The sequence below is a fragment of the Acinonyx jubatus genome, chromosome E1 (assembly GCF_027475565.1).
Source record: "Acinonyx jubatus isolate Ajub_Pintada_27869175 chromosome E1, VMU_Ajub_asm_v1.0, whole genome shotgun sequence".
Taxonomy (NCBI): domain Eukaryota; kingdom Metazoa; phylum Chordata; class Mammalia; order Carnivora; family Felidae; genus Acinonyx; species Acinonyx jubatus.
In genome coordinates, this window is record NC_069397.1 from 27,900,051 (window position 1) to 27,920,257 (window position 20,207).

Here is a 20,207-nt window from a genome sequence, read left to right on the forward strand (position 1 = left end):
CAGGGTGTGTGTGTGTGAGTCCCGTGTGCTGCTCCATGCCTAGAGGTGGCGCAGACAGAGCAGAAGAAACCCTGGGGGCTACTGACAGCTTGCTTAGTCCAGATTCTGTGTGGGGAGCAACCAGGTCAACTGACTGTTGCACATTCTCCTCCCCAGGGGCCAAGGGGCAAAGGTGAGGGTGTGTGTCTTTATTTTTTATGTATTTATTTATTTATTTATTTATTTTTTGAGAGAGAGAGGCAGCAAGTGAGCAAGGGGCAGAGAGAGAGAGAGAATCCCATGAGGGACAGAGATAGAGAAGTGGGCTTACCCAAAGTGGGGCTCGAGCTCGATGGCGTCTGCCTTTAGATACAACAGCGGGAGTGGCAGCGTAGGTCAGAGACCAGGTGGTACTCTAGGTGGTTGGCGAGACCCAGGAGAAACCAGAAGTATCACTGCCCAGGCGAGGAGCCACCAAAGTGCCCCCTCCCTCTCTCACCGAAACCCTGCAGGTCAGCAGCCTTGCTCATCCTGTCTTGCAGGGGCTCTCAACTACTAAGGCCAAGGCAAACTCAACATTGAGACTCGACAAACATCAGTTGGGACAATGTGAACAATGTTGAGCCTTCTGACCTATGAACGCAGTACATCTGTCCATTTCTTTAGGTCTTTAATTTCTCTTGGTAATTCGATCTTGTCCATCTTCTGTCCAATTTATCCCTAATTATTTCATTTTTAACAATTTTATTTACTTTTTAAGTTTATTTATTCATCTTGAGTGCGAATCAGGGAGGGACAAAGAGAGAGAGAGAGACAGAGAGAGAGGGAGGGAGAGAGAGAGAATCCCAAGCAGGCTCCACACTGTCAGCAAAGAGCCCGACAAGGGGCTCAAACCCATGAATCATGAGATTGTGGCCTGAGCTGAAGTGGGATGCTCAACTGAGCCACCAGCTGCCCTAAGGTTTTATTTTTAAATCTCTACACCCAGGGGTACCTGGGTGGCTCAGTGGGTTAAGCGTCCGACTTCGGCTCAGGTTGTGATCTCACAGTCCGTGAGTTTGTTCGAGCCTTGCGTCAGGCTCTGTGCTGATAGCTCAGAGCCTGGAGCCTCCTTTGGATTCTGTGTCTCCCTTTCTCTCTGACCCTCTCCTTCTCACGCTCTGCCTCTCTCTGTCTCTCATATATATAAAGGTTAACAAAAATTAAAAAAAAAATCTCTATACCCAACGTGGGGCTCGAACTCACATCCCCAAGATCAACAGTCACAGGCTCCACTGAGCCAGCCAGGCACTCCCCTAATTATTTCATATTTTTGATGCTATTATAAATGGTATTGTTATTTAAAATTTCAGATTCTTTGTTCTTAGTATATAGAAATACAACTGATTTTTATATTTTGGCTTTGTATGCTGCAGCCTTACCAAACTCACTTATTAGTTCTAGTAGTTTTTGTAGGTTCTTAAGAATTTTCTACATATGTGATCATACTGTATATAAACAAAGAGTTTTACTTCGTCTTTTCAAATTTTGATGCCTTTTCTTTCTTTCTCTCTGTCTCGGTCTTTCTTTCTTTCTTTCTCCCTTCCTCCCTCCATTCCTTCCTTTCTTCCTTCCTCCCTCCCTTCTTTCCTTCCTTCCTTCCTTCTTCCTCCACTGGGTTGGATGGAACCTCTAGTACAGTGCTAAATAGAAATTATAGGAGTGGACACACTTGCCTTGTTCCTGGTCTTAGGGAAAAAGAAAAGCATTTAGTCTTTCACCATGAATAATGATGTTAGTGACATATATTTTTGTAGATACCCTTCATCAGGTTCAAGGAAGTTCTCTGCAAACTCCTAGTTTGCAGAGAGTTGGGCTTTTTGATTTGTTTTTTTAAATAGTCAGTAATGGATGTTGGACTTTGTCAAATGATCTTTCTGCATCTAATGGGAGGTTATATGGTTTTCTTTCTTAGTTGTGGTAAATTTCAGTGATTTTTCAGCATTAAACCAACCTGAGTTTCCTGGGATAAATTCCACTTGGTCATGACCTGGGAGGAAGATAGAGGATGAAAGCCTACAAGCTGGTATGTCCCCCTCCTGTTGAGTTTAAAGAGTGTGTACAAGGCACAGATAAGGGCGTTGGTGGGAGACTCACAGCTTAGAGAGACTCTGCGGTTATAATTTGGGCTCATCCACTCTTTCCACCCTGCACTTATCCGGGGGATCTTACTCATTAGGGATTCTCCATGTACTTGTGCCCAAGTGAGAACTTCCCATTAGGTCATAATAGTCTAGTTGTCAGGGTAGAGGAAAGGAGCTGTGTTTTCACCCCCCAACCCAGCCAGGGTCCAGCATCACCATGTAACGTCCCCTTTCACAAACTTTTGCTGGCCTTGAGGGGCTGTTTTCCTGCCTTGCTGTCTCTACATGGTGGGCACTGACCTGATGAGGGCTAGAATGTGCAGAGAGGAGGGGGACTGGGTAGCTCCTCCTAGCCCCATCCCCTGCTGGAGAAACCTGGCCCCTCTCCCTCTTAGTCTGTGTTCCCCTTACCAGCACTTTTTATTTCCTCTTCTCCAACAATTTCACTTTTGTGTTTCATTTCCGTGACATCTCCATAGTCAGATTTGGCCGATGGATACTGTAGCTCATGTTAATTCTGCTTTGTCTGAAATAGGGCTTAATTGTGTCTACTTGTAACAGAGAACTTAATTGTAGTACTAGATGTGTAAAGATAATGGAGCAATGTGCTCCAATGTGCTTCAAGTGCTGAAGAGAAAGAAATTTGAACTTGAGTTTTATACTTAGCCACATTATCAGTCATGCTACTGAAGTCTCCCACAGGGGAAATGCTTACCCCTTAATGCCACATATGCCGATGCTATCATTTCAATCTTTGGTAGTGTTTGACTTCATATTAAGTAAACCAAAGCAAAAGTAATCCAAAACCACTGATTATGTAAAAAAAAAAAAATCAAAATTTGCTACTTTGGGAAGGTAAGGTGGAGGGAGATGTTACTAGTTTTGTTTTGTTTTGGCTTTTTTTTTTTTTTTTTTGGTAATGAAGTTATTTTATTTTCTTTGTGAAACTATCAAACAGAGGAGCATTGGTTTTAAAATAACCACCCTCCACCCAACCCTTTCAGTTCCATTCCCCAAATGGTAACCATACTTAATAGGCTTCTGTGCCTGTTTCCAGGATTTTCTATGCATATTTAAATGTATATATATATATGCCCATAGCATGCATGTGTGTCTGTGTGTTTTGCATGAATTGTATCATGTGGTATATGCTTTGTAACTAGCTCTTTTCTTTTGGCAACATATCTTTCTGTATTCCTATGTATAGACCTCCTTCATTAGTTTTTATTTTTTTTTATGAAGGCCCTAACGTGGGACCTGAACTCACAACCCTGAAATTACGATTCACACGCTCTACCAGCTGAGCCAGCCAGGAGCCCCCCTCCCTCCTTCATTAGTTTTAAAGGTTGCATAAAACACCATTATATGAATGACCAGTGTGTCAAAAATTTTTTTGATGGACATATGGCTTGTTTCTGGTCTTTTGGTTGTTGGAAATGAGACTGAAATGAACACTCTTGGGCAGGTATCTTTATGATTTCCTAACAAAGCATCTGAAGGATACATTTCTTCTTGAAAGTAGAATTGTTGAGTCAGAACAAATGTACAGTTTGGATTTTGACTGACATTGTCAAATTGCCATCCCGTGTCGTGGGGGCCAATCTGCACTTATATTTTCACATACTGACTGGTGCTGGCTTTATTAGCTTTTTACAATTTTAACTAATCTGATTGGTAGAGTTGCTGTTGCATTCTTTTACTTTGAGTTTAGTGCTTCATGTTTTTAGTGTTTTTTTTTTTTTAACTTTGTCTCATGGACACTTACCCTACCCCCACTACCAATAACCACAGGTATAAAGGGGTTTAATTGAATATCCATTAAACATTTGTATAATCATATCATCTGACTTGTCTTTATCTCTACAATACTACCTGAAACAAATTTGGGAACTATTTTTTGCAACTAACAAAAGCTTGAATAGTCACTTAAAATTTTTTTGTTTAAACCTTGTTCATTAGAGAACACAACCTTTCTAGGATGGGGGTAGGGGTTAAAAATGTCCAATGTTTTTCAGATCTATGTCTCTGCCTTCTAAAGAGAACTAAAAGAAGCATACTAAAACTTTTAAAGAAAGAAAACACTTATACGATTTTACAAGTTCTGTGGAGAAACTTCATGACAAAATTTATATACCTATTTCAAAAAGGGAGTACTTAGGAACAAACCTAACAAGAAGGTAAAACAATAACATTTCAATGAAGAATATAAAAGTAGACAAATAAAATGATGTACTGTGTTACTCAAGAATGTAAATTCTAGGAGAGTAAGTGATTTGGTAATTGCTCTGTTCCTAGTTCCCAGAACAGTGCTGGACCACAGGTACTCGGGAAATATATGTTGAATGAATGGATGTATATGAATAGGAAGACAATATCTTAAAGATGCCAATTGTCACCAGATTTATGTATAAATTGAATACAATATCAATAAAAATATCAATAGGATTTCTCATGGAACTAGATATTGAAATATTCATAAGAGTAAATATGTTAGAATGTTGAAGATTCCTTTGAAAAGAAGAATGAGGAAGAAGAATTTATCTTAATGGAAATAAAAAATATTAAAAAGTTATGGAAATTGCAATGATATTGACATAGGAATCAATAGACTAGTAGATCAGTAGAATAGAATATTCCAGAAAAACGCACACATTTATGTTAAGTGAGAAAAGGCAGTATCTTATTTCAGTGGGGGAAAAAACAGAAGGCATTGGGATGACTGGTTACCCATTTGGAAATGAATAAAGATAGTCCACTCTTGCACTGTGCACTTACACTTTTCACACTCAAAAATTCCAGATGCTTTAGTGATCTAAATGTGGAAAATCAAAATATGAAGGTATTAGAAGAATATCTAGGAGAGTATGTTTATGTTCTTGAAAAAGGAAAGATCATTTTAAACAAGTCTGAAAAGGAAAATCCATAAAGGAAAAGATTGATCAATCTGACCACTTCGTAAAAAATGGCCCTATAGAGGTGCCTGGGTGGCTGGTCGTTAAGCGTCCAACTTCTGCTTGGGTCATGATCTCTCAGTTCGTGAATTTGAGCCCTGTGTCGGTCCCTGGGCAGACAGCTCAGAGCTTGGAGCCTGCTTCGGATTCTGTGTGTGTGCGTCTGTCTCTGTCCCTCTCCCATTCGTGCTCTGTCTCTCTCGAAAATAAACATTAAAAAAATTTTTTTAATGACCCTATAAAAAACAAGTGAAAAGTTACAGGCTGAAAAATATTAATATACAAAACAGCTAACAGATTAGTATTAGTCAGAATATATGGTAACTTTTACAAATAAATAAAACAATGACAATCCGATAGAAAAACGGACAACGCCAAACACAGGACATTTACAGAACAGCTAATTCAAATAAAAAGATGCTGGCTATTATCGAAAGAAATAAAAATTGAACGAATAATGTGATTCCAATCTTTGCCCTTGAGAATTTTGATAAATCTGGAGGACAGTTTGGTATTACGGATTTATTAAAAATTTTAAATGCACAAACCTGTGGCTCACTTCTCAATCTTTACCCTGGAGGACAATGTGTGTGTGTGTGTGTGTGTGCGCGCGCGTGTGTGTGTACAGAGGCTTCTTGCTGCATTGTTTTTAATAGTGAAAAAATGGGAAAACAGTTCCCATCAAGAGAGGAATGGTCGCATGATGGAGGTATAACTTCACAGAAGAATGCACGAGAGGTTTTTAAAACAGTGAGATTGTTTTCTAAGTAGTATATGGTAGATCTGCAAGATGTCCTGTTGAATGACAGAAGCACATTGCCCAACAAAATGTTTAATGTACTATCATTTGTGGGAAAACAAAGGAAGACGAATGTTTCCCACAGATCCACATATATAAATGAATGTAAAGTAAAAGGCTTGGAGGGACAAACACAAAAATGGCAACAGGGTGTGGGTCTGAGGAGTGGAGGAAGGAGACTGGAATTAGGGATGGTGCAATAACCTAATCTAAAGAGAGCTTTCACAGGATTTGTGACATTTTAGTTTTATTCACAATGTATCCACGTATTACCTGTACAATTCAAAATTAATTTTTAAAAATTTAAAGAGCAAGAAAAGAAGGTCTTTGGGCCAGGTGCAATTGCTGTGTCTGAGGGGTCATTGACCCTGCCTCCGCCCAGCTTCCATAGCCTCCTTCTCTCCAACCACACGCGCGCACGCACACACACACACACACACACACACAGGAAATCTGGCGGTAATCCCAACTGAACTGTTTCCTAAACAGCATTAAGAAAGAGCGCACTGTTTTGCAAGCAGTAGCAGAGGGCCCGTTATCCCACAGGCAGTTGGACTTTACCCTGGGGTGGGGGTGTTTGGGAAGGTAAGTGGGGAGAAGGGAAGGCGCCCGCGCGGGGAGGGCTTGCGGGGGGGGGGGGGGGCGACTTCCTCCCAGGACTATTGTCTTGAGATGGAGCAGTTGCAGCGCCCTCCAGAGGCCACCCCCGGGATGGGAACTGGGGGTAATTTAAGGGACTAGGCTTGTTTGGAGTATCTCCTCCCACAGACATGGTCTCCTTCTGGTTACTCTGCACGCTGAGAAGCCCTTTGGGCCTCAAATATGCCTGGGATAGACAAACACGGCCTACATGAGGGATCAGCAGAGGTACAGACTGGACAGCATTGCGGTCAGCCCAGTTGATTCATTATTAAGTGGTTGGAAACATTGTAAAAGTCAAGGAGCATCTCAAGTCTCTGCAGGTAAATGCAAGCCCACTGCTCCAGCCCTGAGCCAAAGGCAGGTGGTTTGGGATTGTACATCTTAAGAATTCTCCCACCTGCACAGCAGCAGAGAGTGAAGGGTATTTTAACATCATTCGTTGAAAAGGCTTTAGTTTTTCTTTTTTCTTTTTCTTTTTTTTCAATGTTTATTTTTGAGAGACAGAAACAGAGCGTGAGCAGGGGAGATGCAGAGAGAGGGAGACAGAATCTGAAGCAGGCTCCAGGCTCCAAGCTGTCAGCACAGAGCCCAATACAGGTCTGGAACTCACGAACTGCGAGATTATGACCTGAGCCGAAGTTGGACACTTAACTCTGAGCCACCCAGGTGCCCCCCCACCCTTTAAAAAATTTTTTTTCAATGTTTATTTTTGAGAAACAGAGCTGGAGCATGAGTGGGGGAGGGGCAGAGAGAGAGGGAGGCACAGAATCCCAAGCAGGCTCCAGGCTCTGAGCTGTCAGCACAGAGCCCAACATGGGGCTCGAACCCACGGACCGCGAGATCACTACCTGAGCTGAAGTTGGGTGCTTAACCGACTGAGCCACCTAGGTGCCCCTACTTGGTCAACTTCTAAACATTCTTCAAGATTGTCTCAAGCACCAACTCGTCAAGAAATCTTTCCTAAGTACCTCCAGTTGGTCCACGTGCTACTCTTTGATGCCCCCAAAGAACACTGCACAAGGCTCTCATGTGCCATCAGTTTGCCTTTCCGTATTCTCCTGTGTGCTCCTTGAGGACAAAGCCTGCACTGTGCTCAGCAGGGTACGCCCAGTGGCCAGCACAGTGCAAGCGGCCCCTGCAAGGGCTCAGTACTTGTTGAATAAATGCCTGAAAGAAAGGTCAGGAGTGAGGTTGCAGAGGCCACCGGGTGAAGAGTGCTGGTGTGGAAGTCAGGAGACCTGACAGCTAGATCATTCTGAGCTGTGCCACACTGCTGCCTTTGACACAGTCATTTCCTTCACTGAGCTCCATCTCTCTCATCTGAGCTGCAAGGGGCTTAAGTATCTCTGTCCTCTTGAGCCTTGACAATTCCCCTGAAAGGGTAAGAGGACGCTAATTGTCAGAGCTGATGAGGGCAACGGGGAACAGGTGAGCTCAGGCATGGCTAATGGAAGGGTGAGGTGCAATCTTCGTGAGGCCATTTGACAATTTTTTTTTAAAAAGCCTTAAAAATGTTGCTACCCAAATATGCATCAATTTTACATCTAGAACTTCTTGCCTGAGGGAATAACTGATGATAGGACTACAGATTTAACCCCACAAATGTTGACCCTAGTACTGCTTATAACACTGGAAATGGGAAACAACCCAAGTATCTAACAAGAGGGAATTAGTGAATAATACTAGTACTTCATATACTAGTACATAGTACTTCATACAAAATATTATGCAGATATACAAATGAACTAAGTCTATATTTATTGACATAGAGACATGTCCAGGCTAAATTGTTAGGTACTAAAACTAGGTTGTAAGACAAAATTTAGAGTATGTTCTTATCACATTTTAAAATACATATTATATCTAGGAGCAGCTGGTTAGCTCAGTCGATTGAGTGTCTGCCTCTTGATTTCAGCTCAGGTTATGATCCCAGGGTCATGAGATCAAGCCCTGTGTCGGGGTCCATGCTAAATGTGGAAACTGCTTAAGATTCTCTCAGGGCGCCTGGGTGGCTCAGCTGAGTGTCCAACTTTGGCTCAGGTCATGAGTTTGGCTCAGGCTGGTGAGTTTGAGCCCCACATTGGGCTCTGGGCTGGCAGCTCGGAGCCTGGAGCCTGCTTTGGATTCTGTGTCTCCCTCTCTGCTCCTCCCCCACTCATGCTCTGTCTCTCTCTCTCTCTCTTTCTCTCAAAAATAAATAAACATTTTTAAAAAAGAAGATACTCTCTCTCTCCCTCTGCCCTTCTTCCCTGCTCTCTCTCTCTCTCTCAAAAAAAAAAATACATATTATATCTACATATAGGATATCAAATTGTTAAATGGGGTTATTTACGAGTAGTGGGATTATGAGGAATTATTTTCTTCCTGCTTATTTGTATGAAAAATGACAAGCCTGGAAAGAAAAAATTTACCCATAACCTCACTTGATTATAAGTGATTTTGACTTATTTTTATTTTTGTTTGTGTTCTCTAAATTCTCATGAGTGGAAATATATTACTTGTAGGATTAAAAAAGTATTTTCGGGGCACCTGGGTGGCTCAGTCGGTTGGCGTCTGACTTCGGCTCAGGTCATTATCTCATGGTTCCTGAGTTCGAGCCCTGCATCGGGCTCTGTGCTGGCAGCTCAGAGCCTGGAGCCTGCTTCAGATTCTGTGTCTCCCTCTCCCTCTGCCCCTCCCCAACTCGTGCTCTCTCTCTCTCTCTCAATAATGAATAAACATTAAAAGTATTTTCAAAAGTATAAAATTCTAGAATCTGATTCACAAGGAGCCACTTGTCCAAGTTCACACGTAACAAGTTGTCAGCAGAGCCAGGCTGGAAGAATGGCCTCCTCCTTCATGGGCTCCACTGGGCTCCACTTCCCACAAGTGACAGGATCTGTGGGCATACCAGGAGGGTGTTCTGGATGTGTTGCTGTCCCTTGTTCCTCGGTCAAGATGTGGTCTGAGCATAGATGACAAGAGTGAGGGCAGGAAGGTGGCCGGGGTAGGAGGTGTGGCTAGACCAAATAACAGGGGAGCCTAACAAGGGCCCAAGGAGATGGACAAACAGCCATTAGTCATGGGGTACTTGTCCTGCCTGAGAATGGCAGCTGCATTGCCAGCGTTCTTCAGGGGAAGCACTATCTCATTCTATTCCAGAGCTATCCTACAGTTTAGCCCCAGTCCTCTTAACTGCACTGACCTGATCCCAGAGAGGCCCTGGGCTGTGTCACCTGACCACTAACCACATCCAGCTCTGCTGTCTCCTGGTTCCTGAAATCCAGGAGCAGGTAGCAGGAGTGCTGAAGATAGCCGGCTACCCAGAGCCCAGAAGAAAGGGGAGGAGGAGAGGGATAGAGGAAGTTACCTTGGTCCTGAGCCTGTAGCCCCCAGGCTTTCCTGTGAAATCCAACGGTCTTCAGCCAGATTTCCTGTCCCTTTAGCCTTCGCCAAGAATGGGGGCTGCCAAGGGCCAGCGTACTGTTGGGGGTGGGGGACAACCCTCCGAGGCTGATCAGATTGTTACTCCAAGAGTCCCCTACACCTTCCCTCCTCCTCTGGGGTCACTCTATTTCCCATAGTTCCTTAGGCTCTTGGCTCCTGACTTTTGTCCCTTTGCAAGGATCCCTGGACACTAAATTTAAACAGAATTTTGGAGGTGGGTTAGTTGCCTATACAGCTGGGGACGACAGTTGTCTAGGCACACAATGGGAGCTGAGAAACTCGGGTGGAATGCTAAGTTCAAAGGCTGGGCACAGTTCTGGTCTCTCCTTTCCTGTCCCTCTCTCCCAAAGAAGCGATCACCTTCTGGGCACCCCAACCCCAGTTGGGGAGGAGAGAGCGTGTAGTCTCCAGGGGCGGGTTTTGTCTGCACCCCCACTCCCCCACCCCCACCCCCCGCAGTGAGCCTAGAGGACATAAAGGCCTGGATTCAGCTGAACCGCATGGCCAATGCCAGGTGAACTTCAGAGGTGAGGTCCTGAGGGGCTGAGAGACTGAAGCTAGTGAAAGAGGCATGCTGTGAACCCCTCCGTCCAGGAGGTAGGCAGGACCCATGGAGGTTGGACAGGGGTATGAAGGTGGGAGTGAAGGGCCAGAAGGAGAGGGATGGTGGGGCTCTCTTCTCCCGAATGCACTGTGGGCTTTGGACTTACTGGGCCTGGGGTCTTGTTGCAGAGATGAAGCTGCTGCTGGCGCTTGCAGGGCTCCTCCTGGCCATTCTGGCGGTGCCCCAGCCCTCTGAGGGTGCCGGTCCAGGTAACAGGGCAGAAAGAAGGGGAAAAGGTGGTGCGTTGGGGGTGGTTGTGAGTCCCAAGGATCCCATTCCTCAGCGCAGGCCACCCTGGGTGGCCCATTCCTGACTTATGTGACTCCTGTTCTGGACAGCTGTCCTGGAGGCAGTAGAGACCTCGGTGGTGCTGACCTGCATGGAGGAGGCCAAGCGGCTAGTGGACACGGCCTACAAGGAACAGCGGGAGAGGTGGGTTACTGGGCACTTCCCAGCTCTGGTCAAGGCTGCCCCAGGTCTTTCGGAGAAGGAACTTGATGCGGGGACTTCGTGGGTACGGATGGGACCCTCCGTCTGCCTGTCAGTCTTTGTGTCTTTGGGTTTGAGAACATCACTCCCCATGGCCTTGCCTCTGTCTGGATACCCAGGTCCGTAGTCCGTTTATAAACAGAAACCTGCTTCCTGTCCATGGGTCTGTCTCCACTGTCCTGCGGGCTCTGCTGAGTGTCTCTGCCCCCACCTTCTGTGGCCTCACTCCTCCCTTCTGCAAACAGCATCAAGCAGCGGCTTCGCAGTGGCTTGGCCAGCCCCATGGATCTCCTGTCCTACTTCAAGCAGCCGGTGGCAGCCACCAGGACAGCCGTGAGGGCTGCTGACTATCTGCATGTGGCCCTAAGCCTGCTGGAGGGGAAGCTGCGGCCTCTGCGGCCAGGGCCCCTCAACATCACCGGTACCGTTGCCCCTACAACCTCAGTCTCCTGCTCTACTCGGGACCTCAGGCATCTCCCAGTGCCCCCCCGCTCCCCCCCCTCGTCTTCCCGGGGGGAGGCTCAGGCACATCGGAGTCTCCTCTCTGTGCCCCCAAATCAAGGCTCCCCAGCTTAGGATAGGAAATGGGGGGGGAGGGACTCAATTCCCACACCCCTCTTTCCCCGGCCTCAGACGTGCTGACACCCGCGCAGCTGAATCTGCTGTCCAAGTCCAGCGGCTGCGCCTACCAGGACGTGGGGGTGACGTGCCCCGAGAACGACAAGTACCGCACCATCACCGGGCAGTGCAACAACAGGTGCTGCTGGCTGGGGGCGGCCCCGGGGCGGGCGGCGGACGCGGGGTCGCGTCCGGGTCCCCCACCGGCCCGTGGCGCTACGTCGTGTCAGCGCCCCGTCCGATCCCTGCAGACGCAGTCCCACGCTGGGGGCCTCCAACCGCGCCTTCGCGCGCTGGCTGCCGGCTGAGTACGAGGACGGCTTCTCGCTGCCCTTCGGCTGGACGCCCGGGGTCAAGCGCGGCGGCTTCCCGGTCCCCCTGGTGAGCACCGGCCGACAGAGGGGGCGAGGCCGGGCCCAGAGGCACGCGGGGCCCCAGGCGGCCCCTGACGCCCCGTGTCCCGCAGGCGCGCGCCGTCTCCAACGCCATCGTGCGCTTCCCCACGGAGCAGCTGACCCCGGACCAGGAGCGCTCGCTGCTGTTCATGCAGTGGGGCCAGCTGATTGACCACGACCTCGACTTGAGCCCGGATCCCGGCGCCCTGGCGTCCTTCATCACTAGTGTCGACTGCGAGACCAGCTGCGAGCAGGAGCCTCCCTGCTTCCCGCTCAAGGTGCTTCCTCCTTCCTGCCCCGCCGCTGCCTGCCCGGTGGGGATAGGGGCCATCATTCCCGCAAGCGGCCACCTCCCTCTGTGCTGAACCCCTTCCCCAGCTCCTAAGGTTCACCTTGCTCACCCACTCCCCTCCGCCTCCCTGGCGCAGGACCTTCCTGCCTCCCTCCAACCTCCGCGTGTAGGTGCCGCGTGTTCAGTCCCCCTTTCCTCTGACCGGAGAGGGGCACCTTCCCGCATCCGGGCACATTGCACAGAGCCTGGGCTGTGCATTGCTAGAGGGCTGGAGGGCTGGAGGGGAGTGGGAGAGGAGAGAAAGGAAGGAGAATGGCAGAGAGAGAGAGAGAGAGAGAGGAGAGAGAGAGAGAGAGAGAGAGAGAGAGAGAAGAGGAGAGATAGGCAGGGGCCAGAGTGAAAGACAAGAAAAGGACGACGGGCAAGGGAGGGGCAGGAAAAGAAAAGGAAGAAAAAGCCAACTGCGAGTGTAGGGACTGCATCCAGAGAACAGGGGAGGGAGGGGTAGACTGGGGGAGAGAAAGAGGGAGAGAAAGTTAAGGTGAGGACTGGCCAGCTCTTCTCCCGGGGGTGCACATCCCCCATTCCAGAGTCCTGGTCGTCACCCCTTAGCTCAGAAGCACTCTGCAGGTGCAACCGCAGACAGGGATCGTCTGTGGGACTTGAGAGGCCTCCCTGCCAGCTGAGGGCAGCCAGAGTCCTGAGGAACCCGCTGTGGTGTCTGGGTCTCCCTGTCTGGTCCTGGGTTCCAGGCTGCTTTGGAGGTGGGATCAAGGCCTTGGGGTGGGGGGTGGACCGGGGGAGAGCCACTCTGTCCCTACCCTTGGTGAGCGGGGCCTGTCTATGTGTCACAGATCCCACCAGATGACCCCCGCATCAGGAACCAGCGTGACTGCATCCCCTTCTTCCGCTCCTCCCCAGCCTGCACAGAGAGCAACATCACCATCCGCAACCAGATCAATGCGCTCACCTCTTTCGTGGACGCCAGCATGGTGTATGGCAGCGAGGACTCTTTGGCCACCAAGCTTCGAAACCTGACCAACCAGCTGGGGCTGCTGGCCGTCAACACCCGCTTCAGTGACAATGGTCGGGCCCTGCTGCCCTTTGACAACCTGCGTGATGACCCCTGCCTCCTCACCAACCGCTCTGCGCGCATCCCCTGCTTCCTGGCAGGTCAGCCACCAGTAGGAACTTGGGCTGGTGCATGGGCACACCCTGCTGGGGGCGGGGGTGCTGTTTGTGACTCTGTCCTCATCAACTTCATGATACTAATCCAGTTGCCTTGGTAACAAGTTGGGTGGAGCAAAAACCAAAACCAAAAAGCAGACCAACCCCTACCCCCAAACCAAAACCAACAAAAAACAAAACCAAAAACAGAACAAACCTAAGAAGGAGACCCAGGGATAGCCAAGGAGCCTCTTTTCCATCTGTCCATCCCTTTCTACATCTCTCCCTTTCCCTCTGGACTCTGCCAGAGAGTTGAGTCCCCAGGGACAGGGGACTAAGGAGACATGGTACCCTCACTCTCTAGAACTGCATTATCCACTATGGTAGCCACTAGCCACACATGGCTATTTGCATTTACATTTAAGTTAATTAAAATGAACTTAGGTTAAATTAACTTAAAAGTAAAATTCAGTTCCTCTGCTGTACTAGCCACATTTCAAGCATTCAATAACTTCATAGGCTAGTGGCTCCCATATAGGGCAGCACAGATGTAGAACATTTTCATCAATTCAGAAAGTTCTATGGGACAGTGCTGCTCCAGAATATCACCTCCTGCCATCTTGATTCCCTGTAATTAGAGAGGGCGAGATTTTAAATTTAAATACCTGGAAGCCCTGGGAATATGGTTGGAGCAATAATGGTGCCCACGCCCAGAAACTTCCAATGTTTTTTAATGTAAATCCAATAGTGGATCCAAAAAGGTCCTGAGGCCCTTCCCTCTGGCCTCCCAACTTCTCCTGATGGCTGGCTCCCTGTGGCCTCTCCCCCACTGGTCCTGGGCAGGAGGATCCAGGTCGGCTCCTGTGAGACTTTTCTGGGCTAGTGAAGGAAGAGCAGCACTCCTCAGCGACCTATGGCTGCCTCCATCCTGGCGTTGAGCCACATGTCCTGGGTCTGGATCATCGTGCGCTCTGGCAGCTCATGGGATGGTAAAGCTGCTCCCAGAGTTTCTTTCCCACCAGCCTCTAGAACTTATAAAGACTGAACCCAGTGTCCTGCTAAACGGGCCTGGTCCTAACTCTGGCCCTTCCAGAGAAGGCTTGGGGAGGACTGGAGGGATTAGGGGTCTCACTTGGTTTTATTTCTTTTTTTTTTTCTAACAGTCTCAGATATGGACTGTAAAAATCTACCCCCCACCCCGTTCTCTGGAGCCCGAGCAGGCTGCAAATTAGCATGCAGTAAGGGCGAGGATGGCAACTCTGATCAGGTGGCTAGTGGCTTTCTAGAGTCCTGTGTTAAGAAGAATTCTGAGGTTGCTTCCAATTTTAGCAGGAGAGAGTGCTGTGATCATTAGCTATGTCTGACATGGGCATGGAAGTAAGGAGTGCTAACATGCATGCTACTTTTTGGTCTGGCCTGAAGCAAGAGAATAAGTCAACCAAGCAATGTTTACGGATCTCCTACTTTGTAGAAGGCACTGTGTTAAACTCCATGTGTCTGTGTGTGAGTTGGGTGGAGGGACAGATACAGAAAGGGACAAGCCATGGTCTTCGTCTTCAAGGAGCTCCCAGTCTCAGGCATTAGAAGGTGGCAAGTCATGGGGCAGATCTGATGCCTATTGAATGAGCATCTCCAAGCAGCAGTGCCCCTAAACAGAGGAAGAATTTATCATGGTGGACCAGGGCATCAAGGGGGAACCTCCTGGAGGAGATGTAAACTGAACATGGTGTGGAAAGATGGATGGAACAAAGTCTGGGTTTCAGATCTTGGCTGAGGGAGTCTTTGTGGAGCAAGTCCTTTCTGATGGGGTCTTAGGAATCACAGTAGCTTTTGCTTCCCCAAGGGGACTCCCGCTCAAGTGAGATGCCCGAGCTCACCTCCATGCACACACTCTTTTTGCGGGAGCACAACCGGCTGGCCACACAACTCAAGCGCCTGAACCCAGGCTGGGATGGAGAGAGGCTCTACCAAGAAGCTCGCAAGATCGTGGGAGCCATGGTCCAGGTATGCCGTCCTGAGTATTGATGATGCCAGGGATGTGGCAGGCTTGGGATGCAGATGTGCCTCTGCCACATCCTAGCTGTGTGACTTTGGGCCAGTGTTTTGAGCCTCAACATATTCATCCACGACACTGTAAAGATTAAATGATATATATGAAAACACCTGGCGATACTGAGTGCCTGATGAAGGTTACTTGCCTTCCATCCTCTCTCTCCTAGGCTTGCTCCTATTTCTTCCTTCCTGTCCATTGGGATGGTTTTGGGAGAACTAAAGGGGTGGGTCTGAAGTGCCTGGCATGTAGCAGCTGGTCAATAAATGCCTCTCTTTTGCTCTTCTCCCCCACCACCACCCCCCCCGCCATCTCCTGGCTCCTTCACCCACTCACCTCCTCATTTGGCTCTATCATAGCTCACCCAATCTCCTCACCTTTATTTACCCCTGCAAAATGTTCCTGGTTCTCTCTCCCAACTTTTGATACTTCAACACCCCCATTCTCTCCCCAAGACGTAAACACACACACACACACACACACACACACACACACCTGTGTGCATGCACGCACACACCTTTTCAATACTCTCAGACTCCAGAGAGGGAGAGAGTTGCAGGTGCTGAGGGTAAGTTTTTGCTTTGCACCAAGAACTTAAGTGAGATTCATTTAAGCCTCACAGAAAATTCCAGACTCTAGAATCAAGAGTGAGACTGTTCCATATCTTCTCTTTTCACTGAGGAAATCATCTAAGGTGGCCCTTTTCTTTTTTGCCTCCCCCACCTCCACAAACATATGGAATCTTACTGTGAGCCAAGTGCTTGCTGGGCACTGAGTAATTTCCAGAGAAATGAGCTACAACCCTTGTCCTCAGGAGCTTATAAATTAGGAGAAACAAAACATTAATAACTCAAGGGCAAAGGAGCTATTGACTAACAAAGCCCCTTGTTACTTAATCCTTTAAGTCAGAGGGCAGCATAATTATCCTTTACATTTGAGTAACAGTGGCTCAGAGAGGTTAATAACAGGCCCAAGGTCACACAGTAGGTAAGCAGTAGAGCTCTGTTTATAAGCCACCACTCAGGAGCCACTCTGTTGGACCCAGGTCTAGTGCTGTGGGAGACAACCCTGGCCATAGTCAATGGAGGGGCTCCCCAAGCCAGGAGTGCAGGTGGAGACTCTGTAGAGAAGGTGGAGTGGAGAGGCCACTGTGAGCGTGACTTTTCTTTAGATCATCACTTACCGGGACTACCTGCCCCTGGTGCTGGGACCACAGGCCCTGAGGAAGTACCTGCCGAGCTACAGATCATACAATGACTCGGTGGACCCTCGAATCTCCAATGTCTTCACCAATGCCTTCCGCTATGGCCACACCCTCATCCAACCTTTCATGTTCCGCCTGGATAACCAGTACCAGCCCATGGGGCCCAACCCCCGCGTTCCACTCAGCAAGGTCTTTTTTGCTACCTGGAGAGTAGTGCTGGAAGGTGAGCAGGACCTAGGCCAGGAGACAGTGGGCTGGCAGCTGAGGATGTGGTGGGGTGGGCTTGGCTGCAGGAAGCTAGGACAGGAGAAGTACTCTGCCTTCCATCTTTGGGGATCCTATCTGACTTTCCAGCCTCGGTTCACCTGACTGCTTCTGTATATAATAACAAAGGGTGGGGTGGCTTGTAGGGAACTGGCTTCTTCTCAGTGACCCAGGAGACCAGGGCCTGAGTGCATCCCAACTTGCAAGTCTGAATGGCATTATACCTTGAGACCTTGATTCCCTGGTGAAGACCTGCCCACTGGGGTGAACTTGGCACCAGGAGCTGCATGTGCCCAGCCCTCTTCTGCGATTCCCCAACTGCACCTGGGACTTAACCCTGAGTCCAGTCTGAGCTCTGGATATGGAGCCAGATCCTTCCCCAAGTCTTGCTCCTCTTGTCCCAGGTGGTATTGATCCCATCCTTCGGGGCCTCATGGCCACCCCTGCCAAGCTGAATCGCCAGAACCAAATCGCGGTGGATGAGATCCGGGACCGGTTGTTTGAGCAGGTCATGAGGATCGGGCTGGACCTGCCTGCCCTGAACATGCAGCGCAGCCGGGACCACGGCCTCCCAGGTGAGGGGGCTGCAGGAGCTCCCCTGCCCCCCGACTCTCGAGCCCTGCCCTCTCCAGTGCCCCGCAGCTGCCCAAGCTTCCCCACAGCTGGAAAACTGTCTACATCACATTTCATTTTGCTTCATTTTACATGAACTTTGAGGGGAAGAGGTTATCATCACTTCCATTTTACTGATGAGCGAACTGAGGCTTGGAGAGCTTCAGAACCTTCCCAGGCTCTTCCCCAGCAAATCAGGGATAGAGCTTGAATTTGAACCCAGGTCAGCCTAACCCCAAAGCCTGTGCCTACATTATGGGACAGCTAGTGTGGCTGAACCTTCTAGACACACTTCAAGCCTCAGATCTGAGATCTTCAGAGGGGGACAATGAGATGTCCCTATTCTTGGACCCTGTGGGAGTTCCGGGAAGTTTCGGATTTTCCTCACAGTGGGAGGGCAAGGGAAAGAAGAGTCTTGGCCCCTCAGTTCAGGGTTCTCTTGGGGCTTAGAGCCTGGGAGAAGCCCCTCCGTGGCCTCTCCCTCACGTCCCTCTGTATGTGGCCACGGCGTGTTGGGGAGGTGAGTTTTGGGGAACCCACCCACAGCCCCCGCTCCCCGCCCCCGCAGGGTACAATGCCTGGCGGCGCTTCTGTGGGCTCCCGCAGCCCCGCTCGGTGGGCGAGCTGGCCACAGTGATGAAGAACCTGGGCCTGGCCCAGAAGCTGATGCAGCAGTACGGCACCCCCGACAACATTGACATCTGGATGGGCGGTGTGGCCGAGCCCCTGGAGCCCAACGGCCGCGTGGGCCCGCTCCTTGCCTGCCTCATTGGGACCCAGTTCAGGAAGCTCCGAGACGGTGACCGGTGAGGCGTGGCGAGCAGTTCAGGCCCGCCGTGTGGTTGCAGGCCTATTCCCCAACCTCTCGGGGCCCCGACTTTCTCCTGTGAAGTGAGGGGCAGGAAGGAATCCGTGACTTTCCAGTGTGTTCTGGGCCTCCAGGTCATCCCTAAATGCGCCCTGAACTTGCTGGGGTACAGCAAGGAGGGGCCTGAAGCCGTGGGTGTGAAGGGAGACATAGAAACTGCAAGTCTTACTGATGCCTTCCCTGGTTTCAGGGTGCCACCATACAGCAGTCACTCACTGCTGAACGGTCTCCAAGCCTCTCCTACTAGTGTCGTTTCATCGTGGCCCTGACATGTGTCATACCCGGTTCTCACCTAGCCTGTATTGTGCCCTTGGGAAGATTAGAGAAAGGTGTCCCTCTCTGGGTGGACACATTATAAACCAACCCCAAGATTCTTTCCACCCCCATGGTCACAGCCCTGGGCCAGGGCACGCGGGTCCGTGAGTGTGGGCCCAGCTCCCTGTGTAACGGGGGGGCCTCCGAAGCCACGGGGTGGAGGGTGGAGGCCGAGGGGAGGCAGCCGGGCAGCTGTGCTTTGTACTGTGAGGAAGGCACCACTCCTTTGAAAACCCCTGGGCTGCCTGAGGGCCTGGAGCCATCTCCTGCTGTGGAGCAGGTGTGTGTGCTGGTCCTCTTACATCCAGGGAGCAGCTCAAGCCCGCTGATGCCTTCCCAGCCAAGGACAGCCTCAGGTGCAATGTCCCTGGGTGTCACCATGCAGGTTTTGGTGGGAGAACCAGGGCGTGTTCACCAGGCAGCAGCAGCAGGCGCTGGCCAAGATCTCCTTGCCCCGCATCATCTGTGACAACACGGGCATCACCACCGTGTCCAAGGACAACATCTTCATGTCCAACACATTCCCCCGGGACTTTGTCAGCTGCAATACGCTCCCTGCATTGGACCTGACTCCCTGGAGGCAGAGTGACTAGAGGCTGAGTAAGGGGGTGTGGCGGTGAGGTGAAGCTTGGGCATCCCTGGGCTGGCCCACTGGGACCACAGGGATTTCCCTTCCTTAGGTGAGCCCGTCCCTGTTCTGACCAAGAACACGAATGACTAGACATTCATTCGTGTGTGTGTGTGTGCACATGCATATGCAACGTATATAAATTGCATTTCATATGTGTGTGTTTTCTGTGAACGTGAGTAGTGTTTTGTGTGCTGCGTATATATGTCATTTATGTGAGTGTGTGTTTGCTGTTTATGCATTAAGTATAGGGAAGATACTAGAATGGATACAAGCTCAGGAGCCAGATTGCTTACGCGAAAATCCTGACTTCGCAGCTCTCCACTGTGTGACTTGAACAAATTACTCGACCTCGCTGAGCCTGAGTTTTCTTCTTTGCTAATAAAAGCTGTCTTGGCTCGTTAGTGGCCCCACTTACATCCTCTAATTGTTTACCAAACACTTACTGACAGGCACTGTGTAGGCCTGAGAAACATTCAGGGAAAGTCGGACACTTTCTGTCCTCGGGGAGCTTACACTTGACAGTGAACCAGTGACCCCTGGAGGAATGGCCATTAGCAGTTAGGGTGTGCATGGTGGGTGAGGCGTGGGCCCAGGTGAGCAGGACTCAGTTGGTGGCTCCCCGTTTGCTTCCTCACACTGTTCTCTTGCTTGTTCACAGGAGCCCACCTGGAGAGGAACTGGGACGCATTGGCCCTTTTGTGCCATTTGTTTGTACCTGACGTCTATGATAATAAAACACCACTGATGGGAACCTTTACTCTGTCCATGTCTGCTGTGG

The 20,207-nt window shown here is 49.5% G+C and overlaps 1 protein-coding gene across 2 annotated transcripts; it reads left to right on the forward strand.

The window, feature by feature from the left end:
* The first annotated feature begins 10,387 nt into the window (after positions 1-10,387).
* MPO (myeloperoxidase) lies at positions 10,388-20,199 on the forward strand. Of its 2 annotated transcripts, XM_027034222.2 has the most exons (14): positions 10,388-10,517; positions 10,653-10,733; positions 10,863-10,956; positions 11,259-11,434; positions 11,647-11,770; positions 11,883-12,012; positions 12,098-12,304; positions 13,173-13,491; positions 15,329-15,489; positions 16,707-16,962; positions 17,408-17,578; positions 18,184-18,421; positions 19,184-19,398; positions 20,088-20,199. In XM_027034222.2, exons 2-13 carry the CDS (start codon positions 10,655-10,657, stop codon positions 19,389-19,391), a joined length of 2,163 nt encoding a protein of 720 aa, XP_026890023.1. In that variant the 5' UTR covers positions 10,388-10,517; positions 10,653-10,654; the 3' UTR covers positions 19,392-19,398; positions 20,088-20,199. The 2 variants fall into 2 exon arrangements, with proteins under 2 accessions (XP_026890023.1, XP_053068096.1); XM_053212121.1 differs by lacking the exon at positions 10,388-10,517 and having other exon boundaries at positions 10,546-10,733.
* Positions 20,200-20,207: the final 8 nt, after the last annotated feature.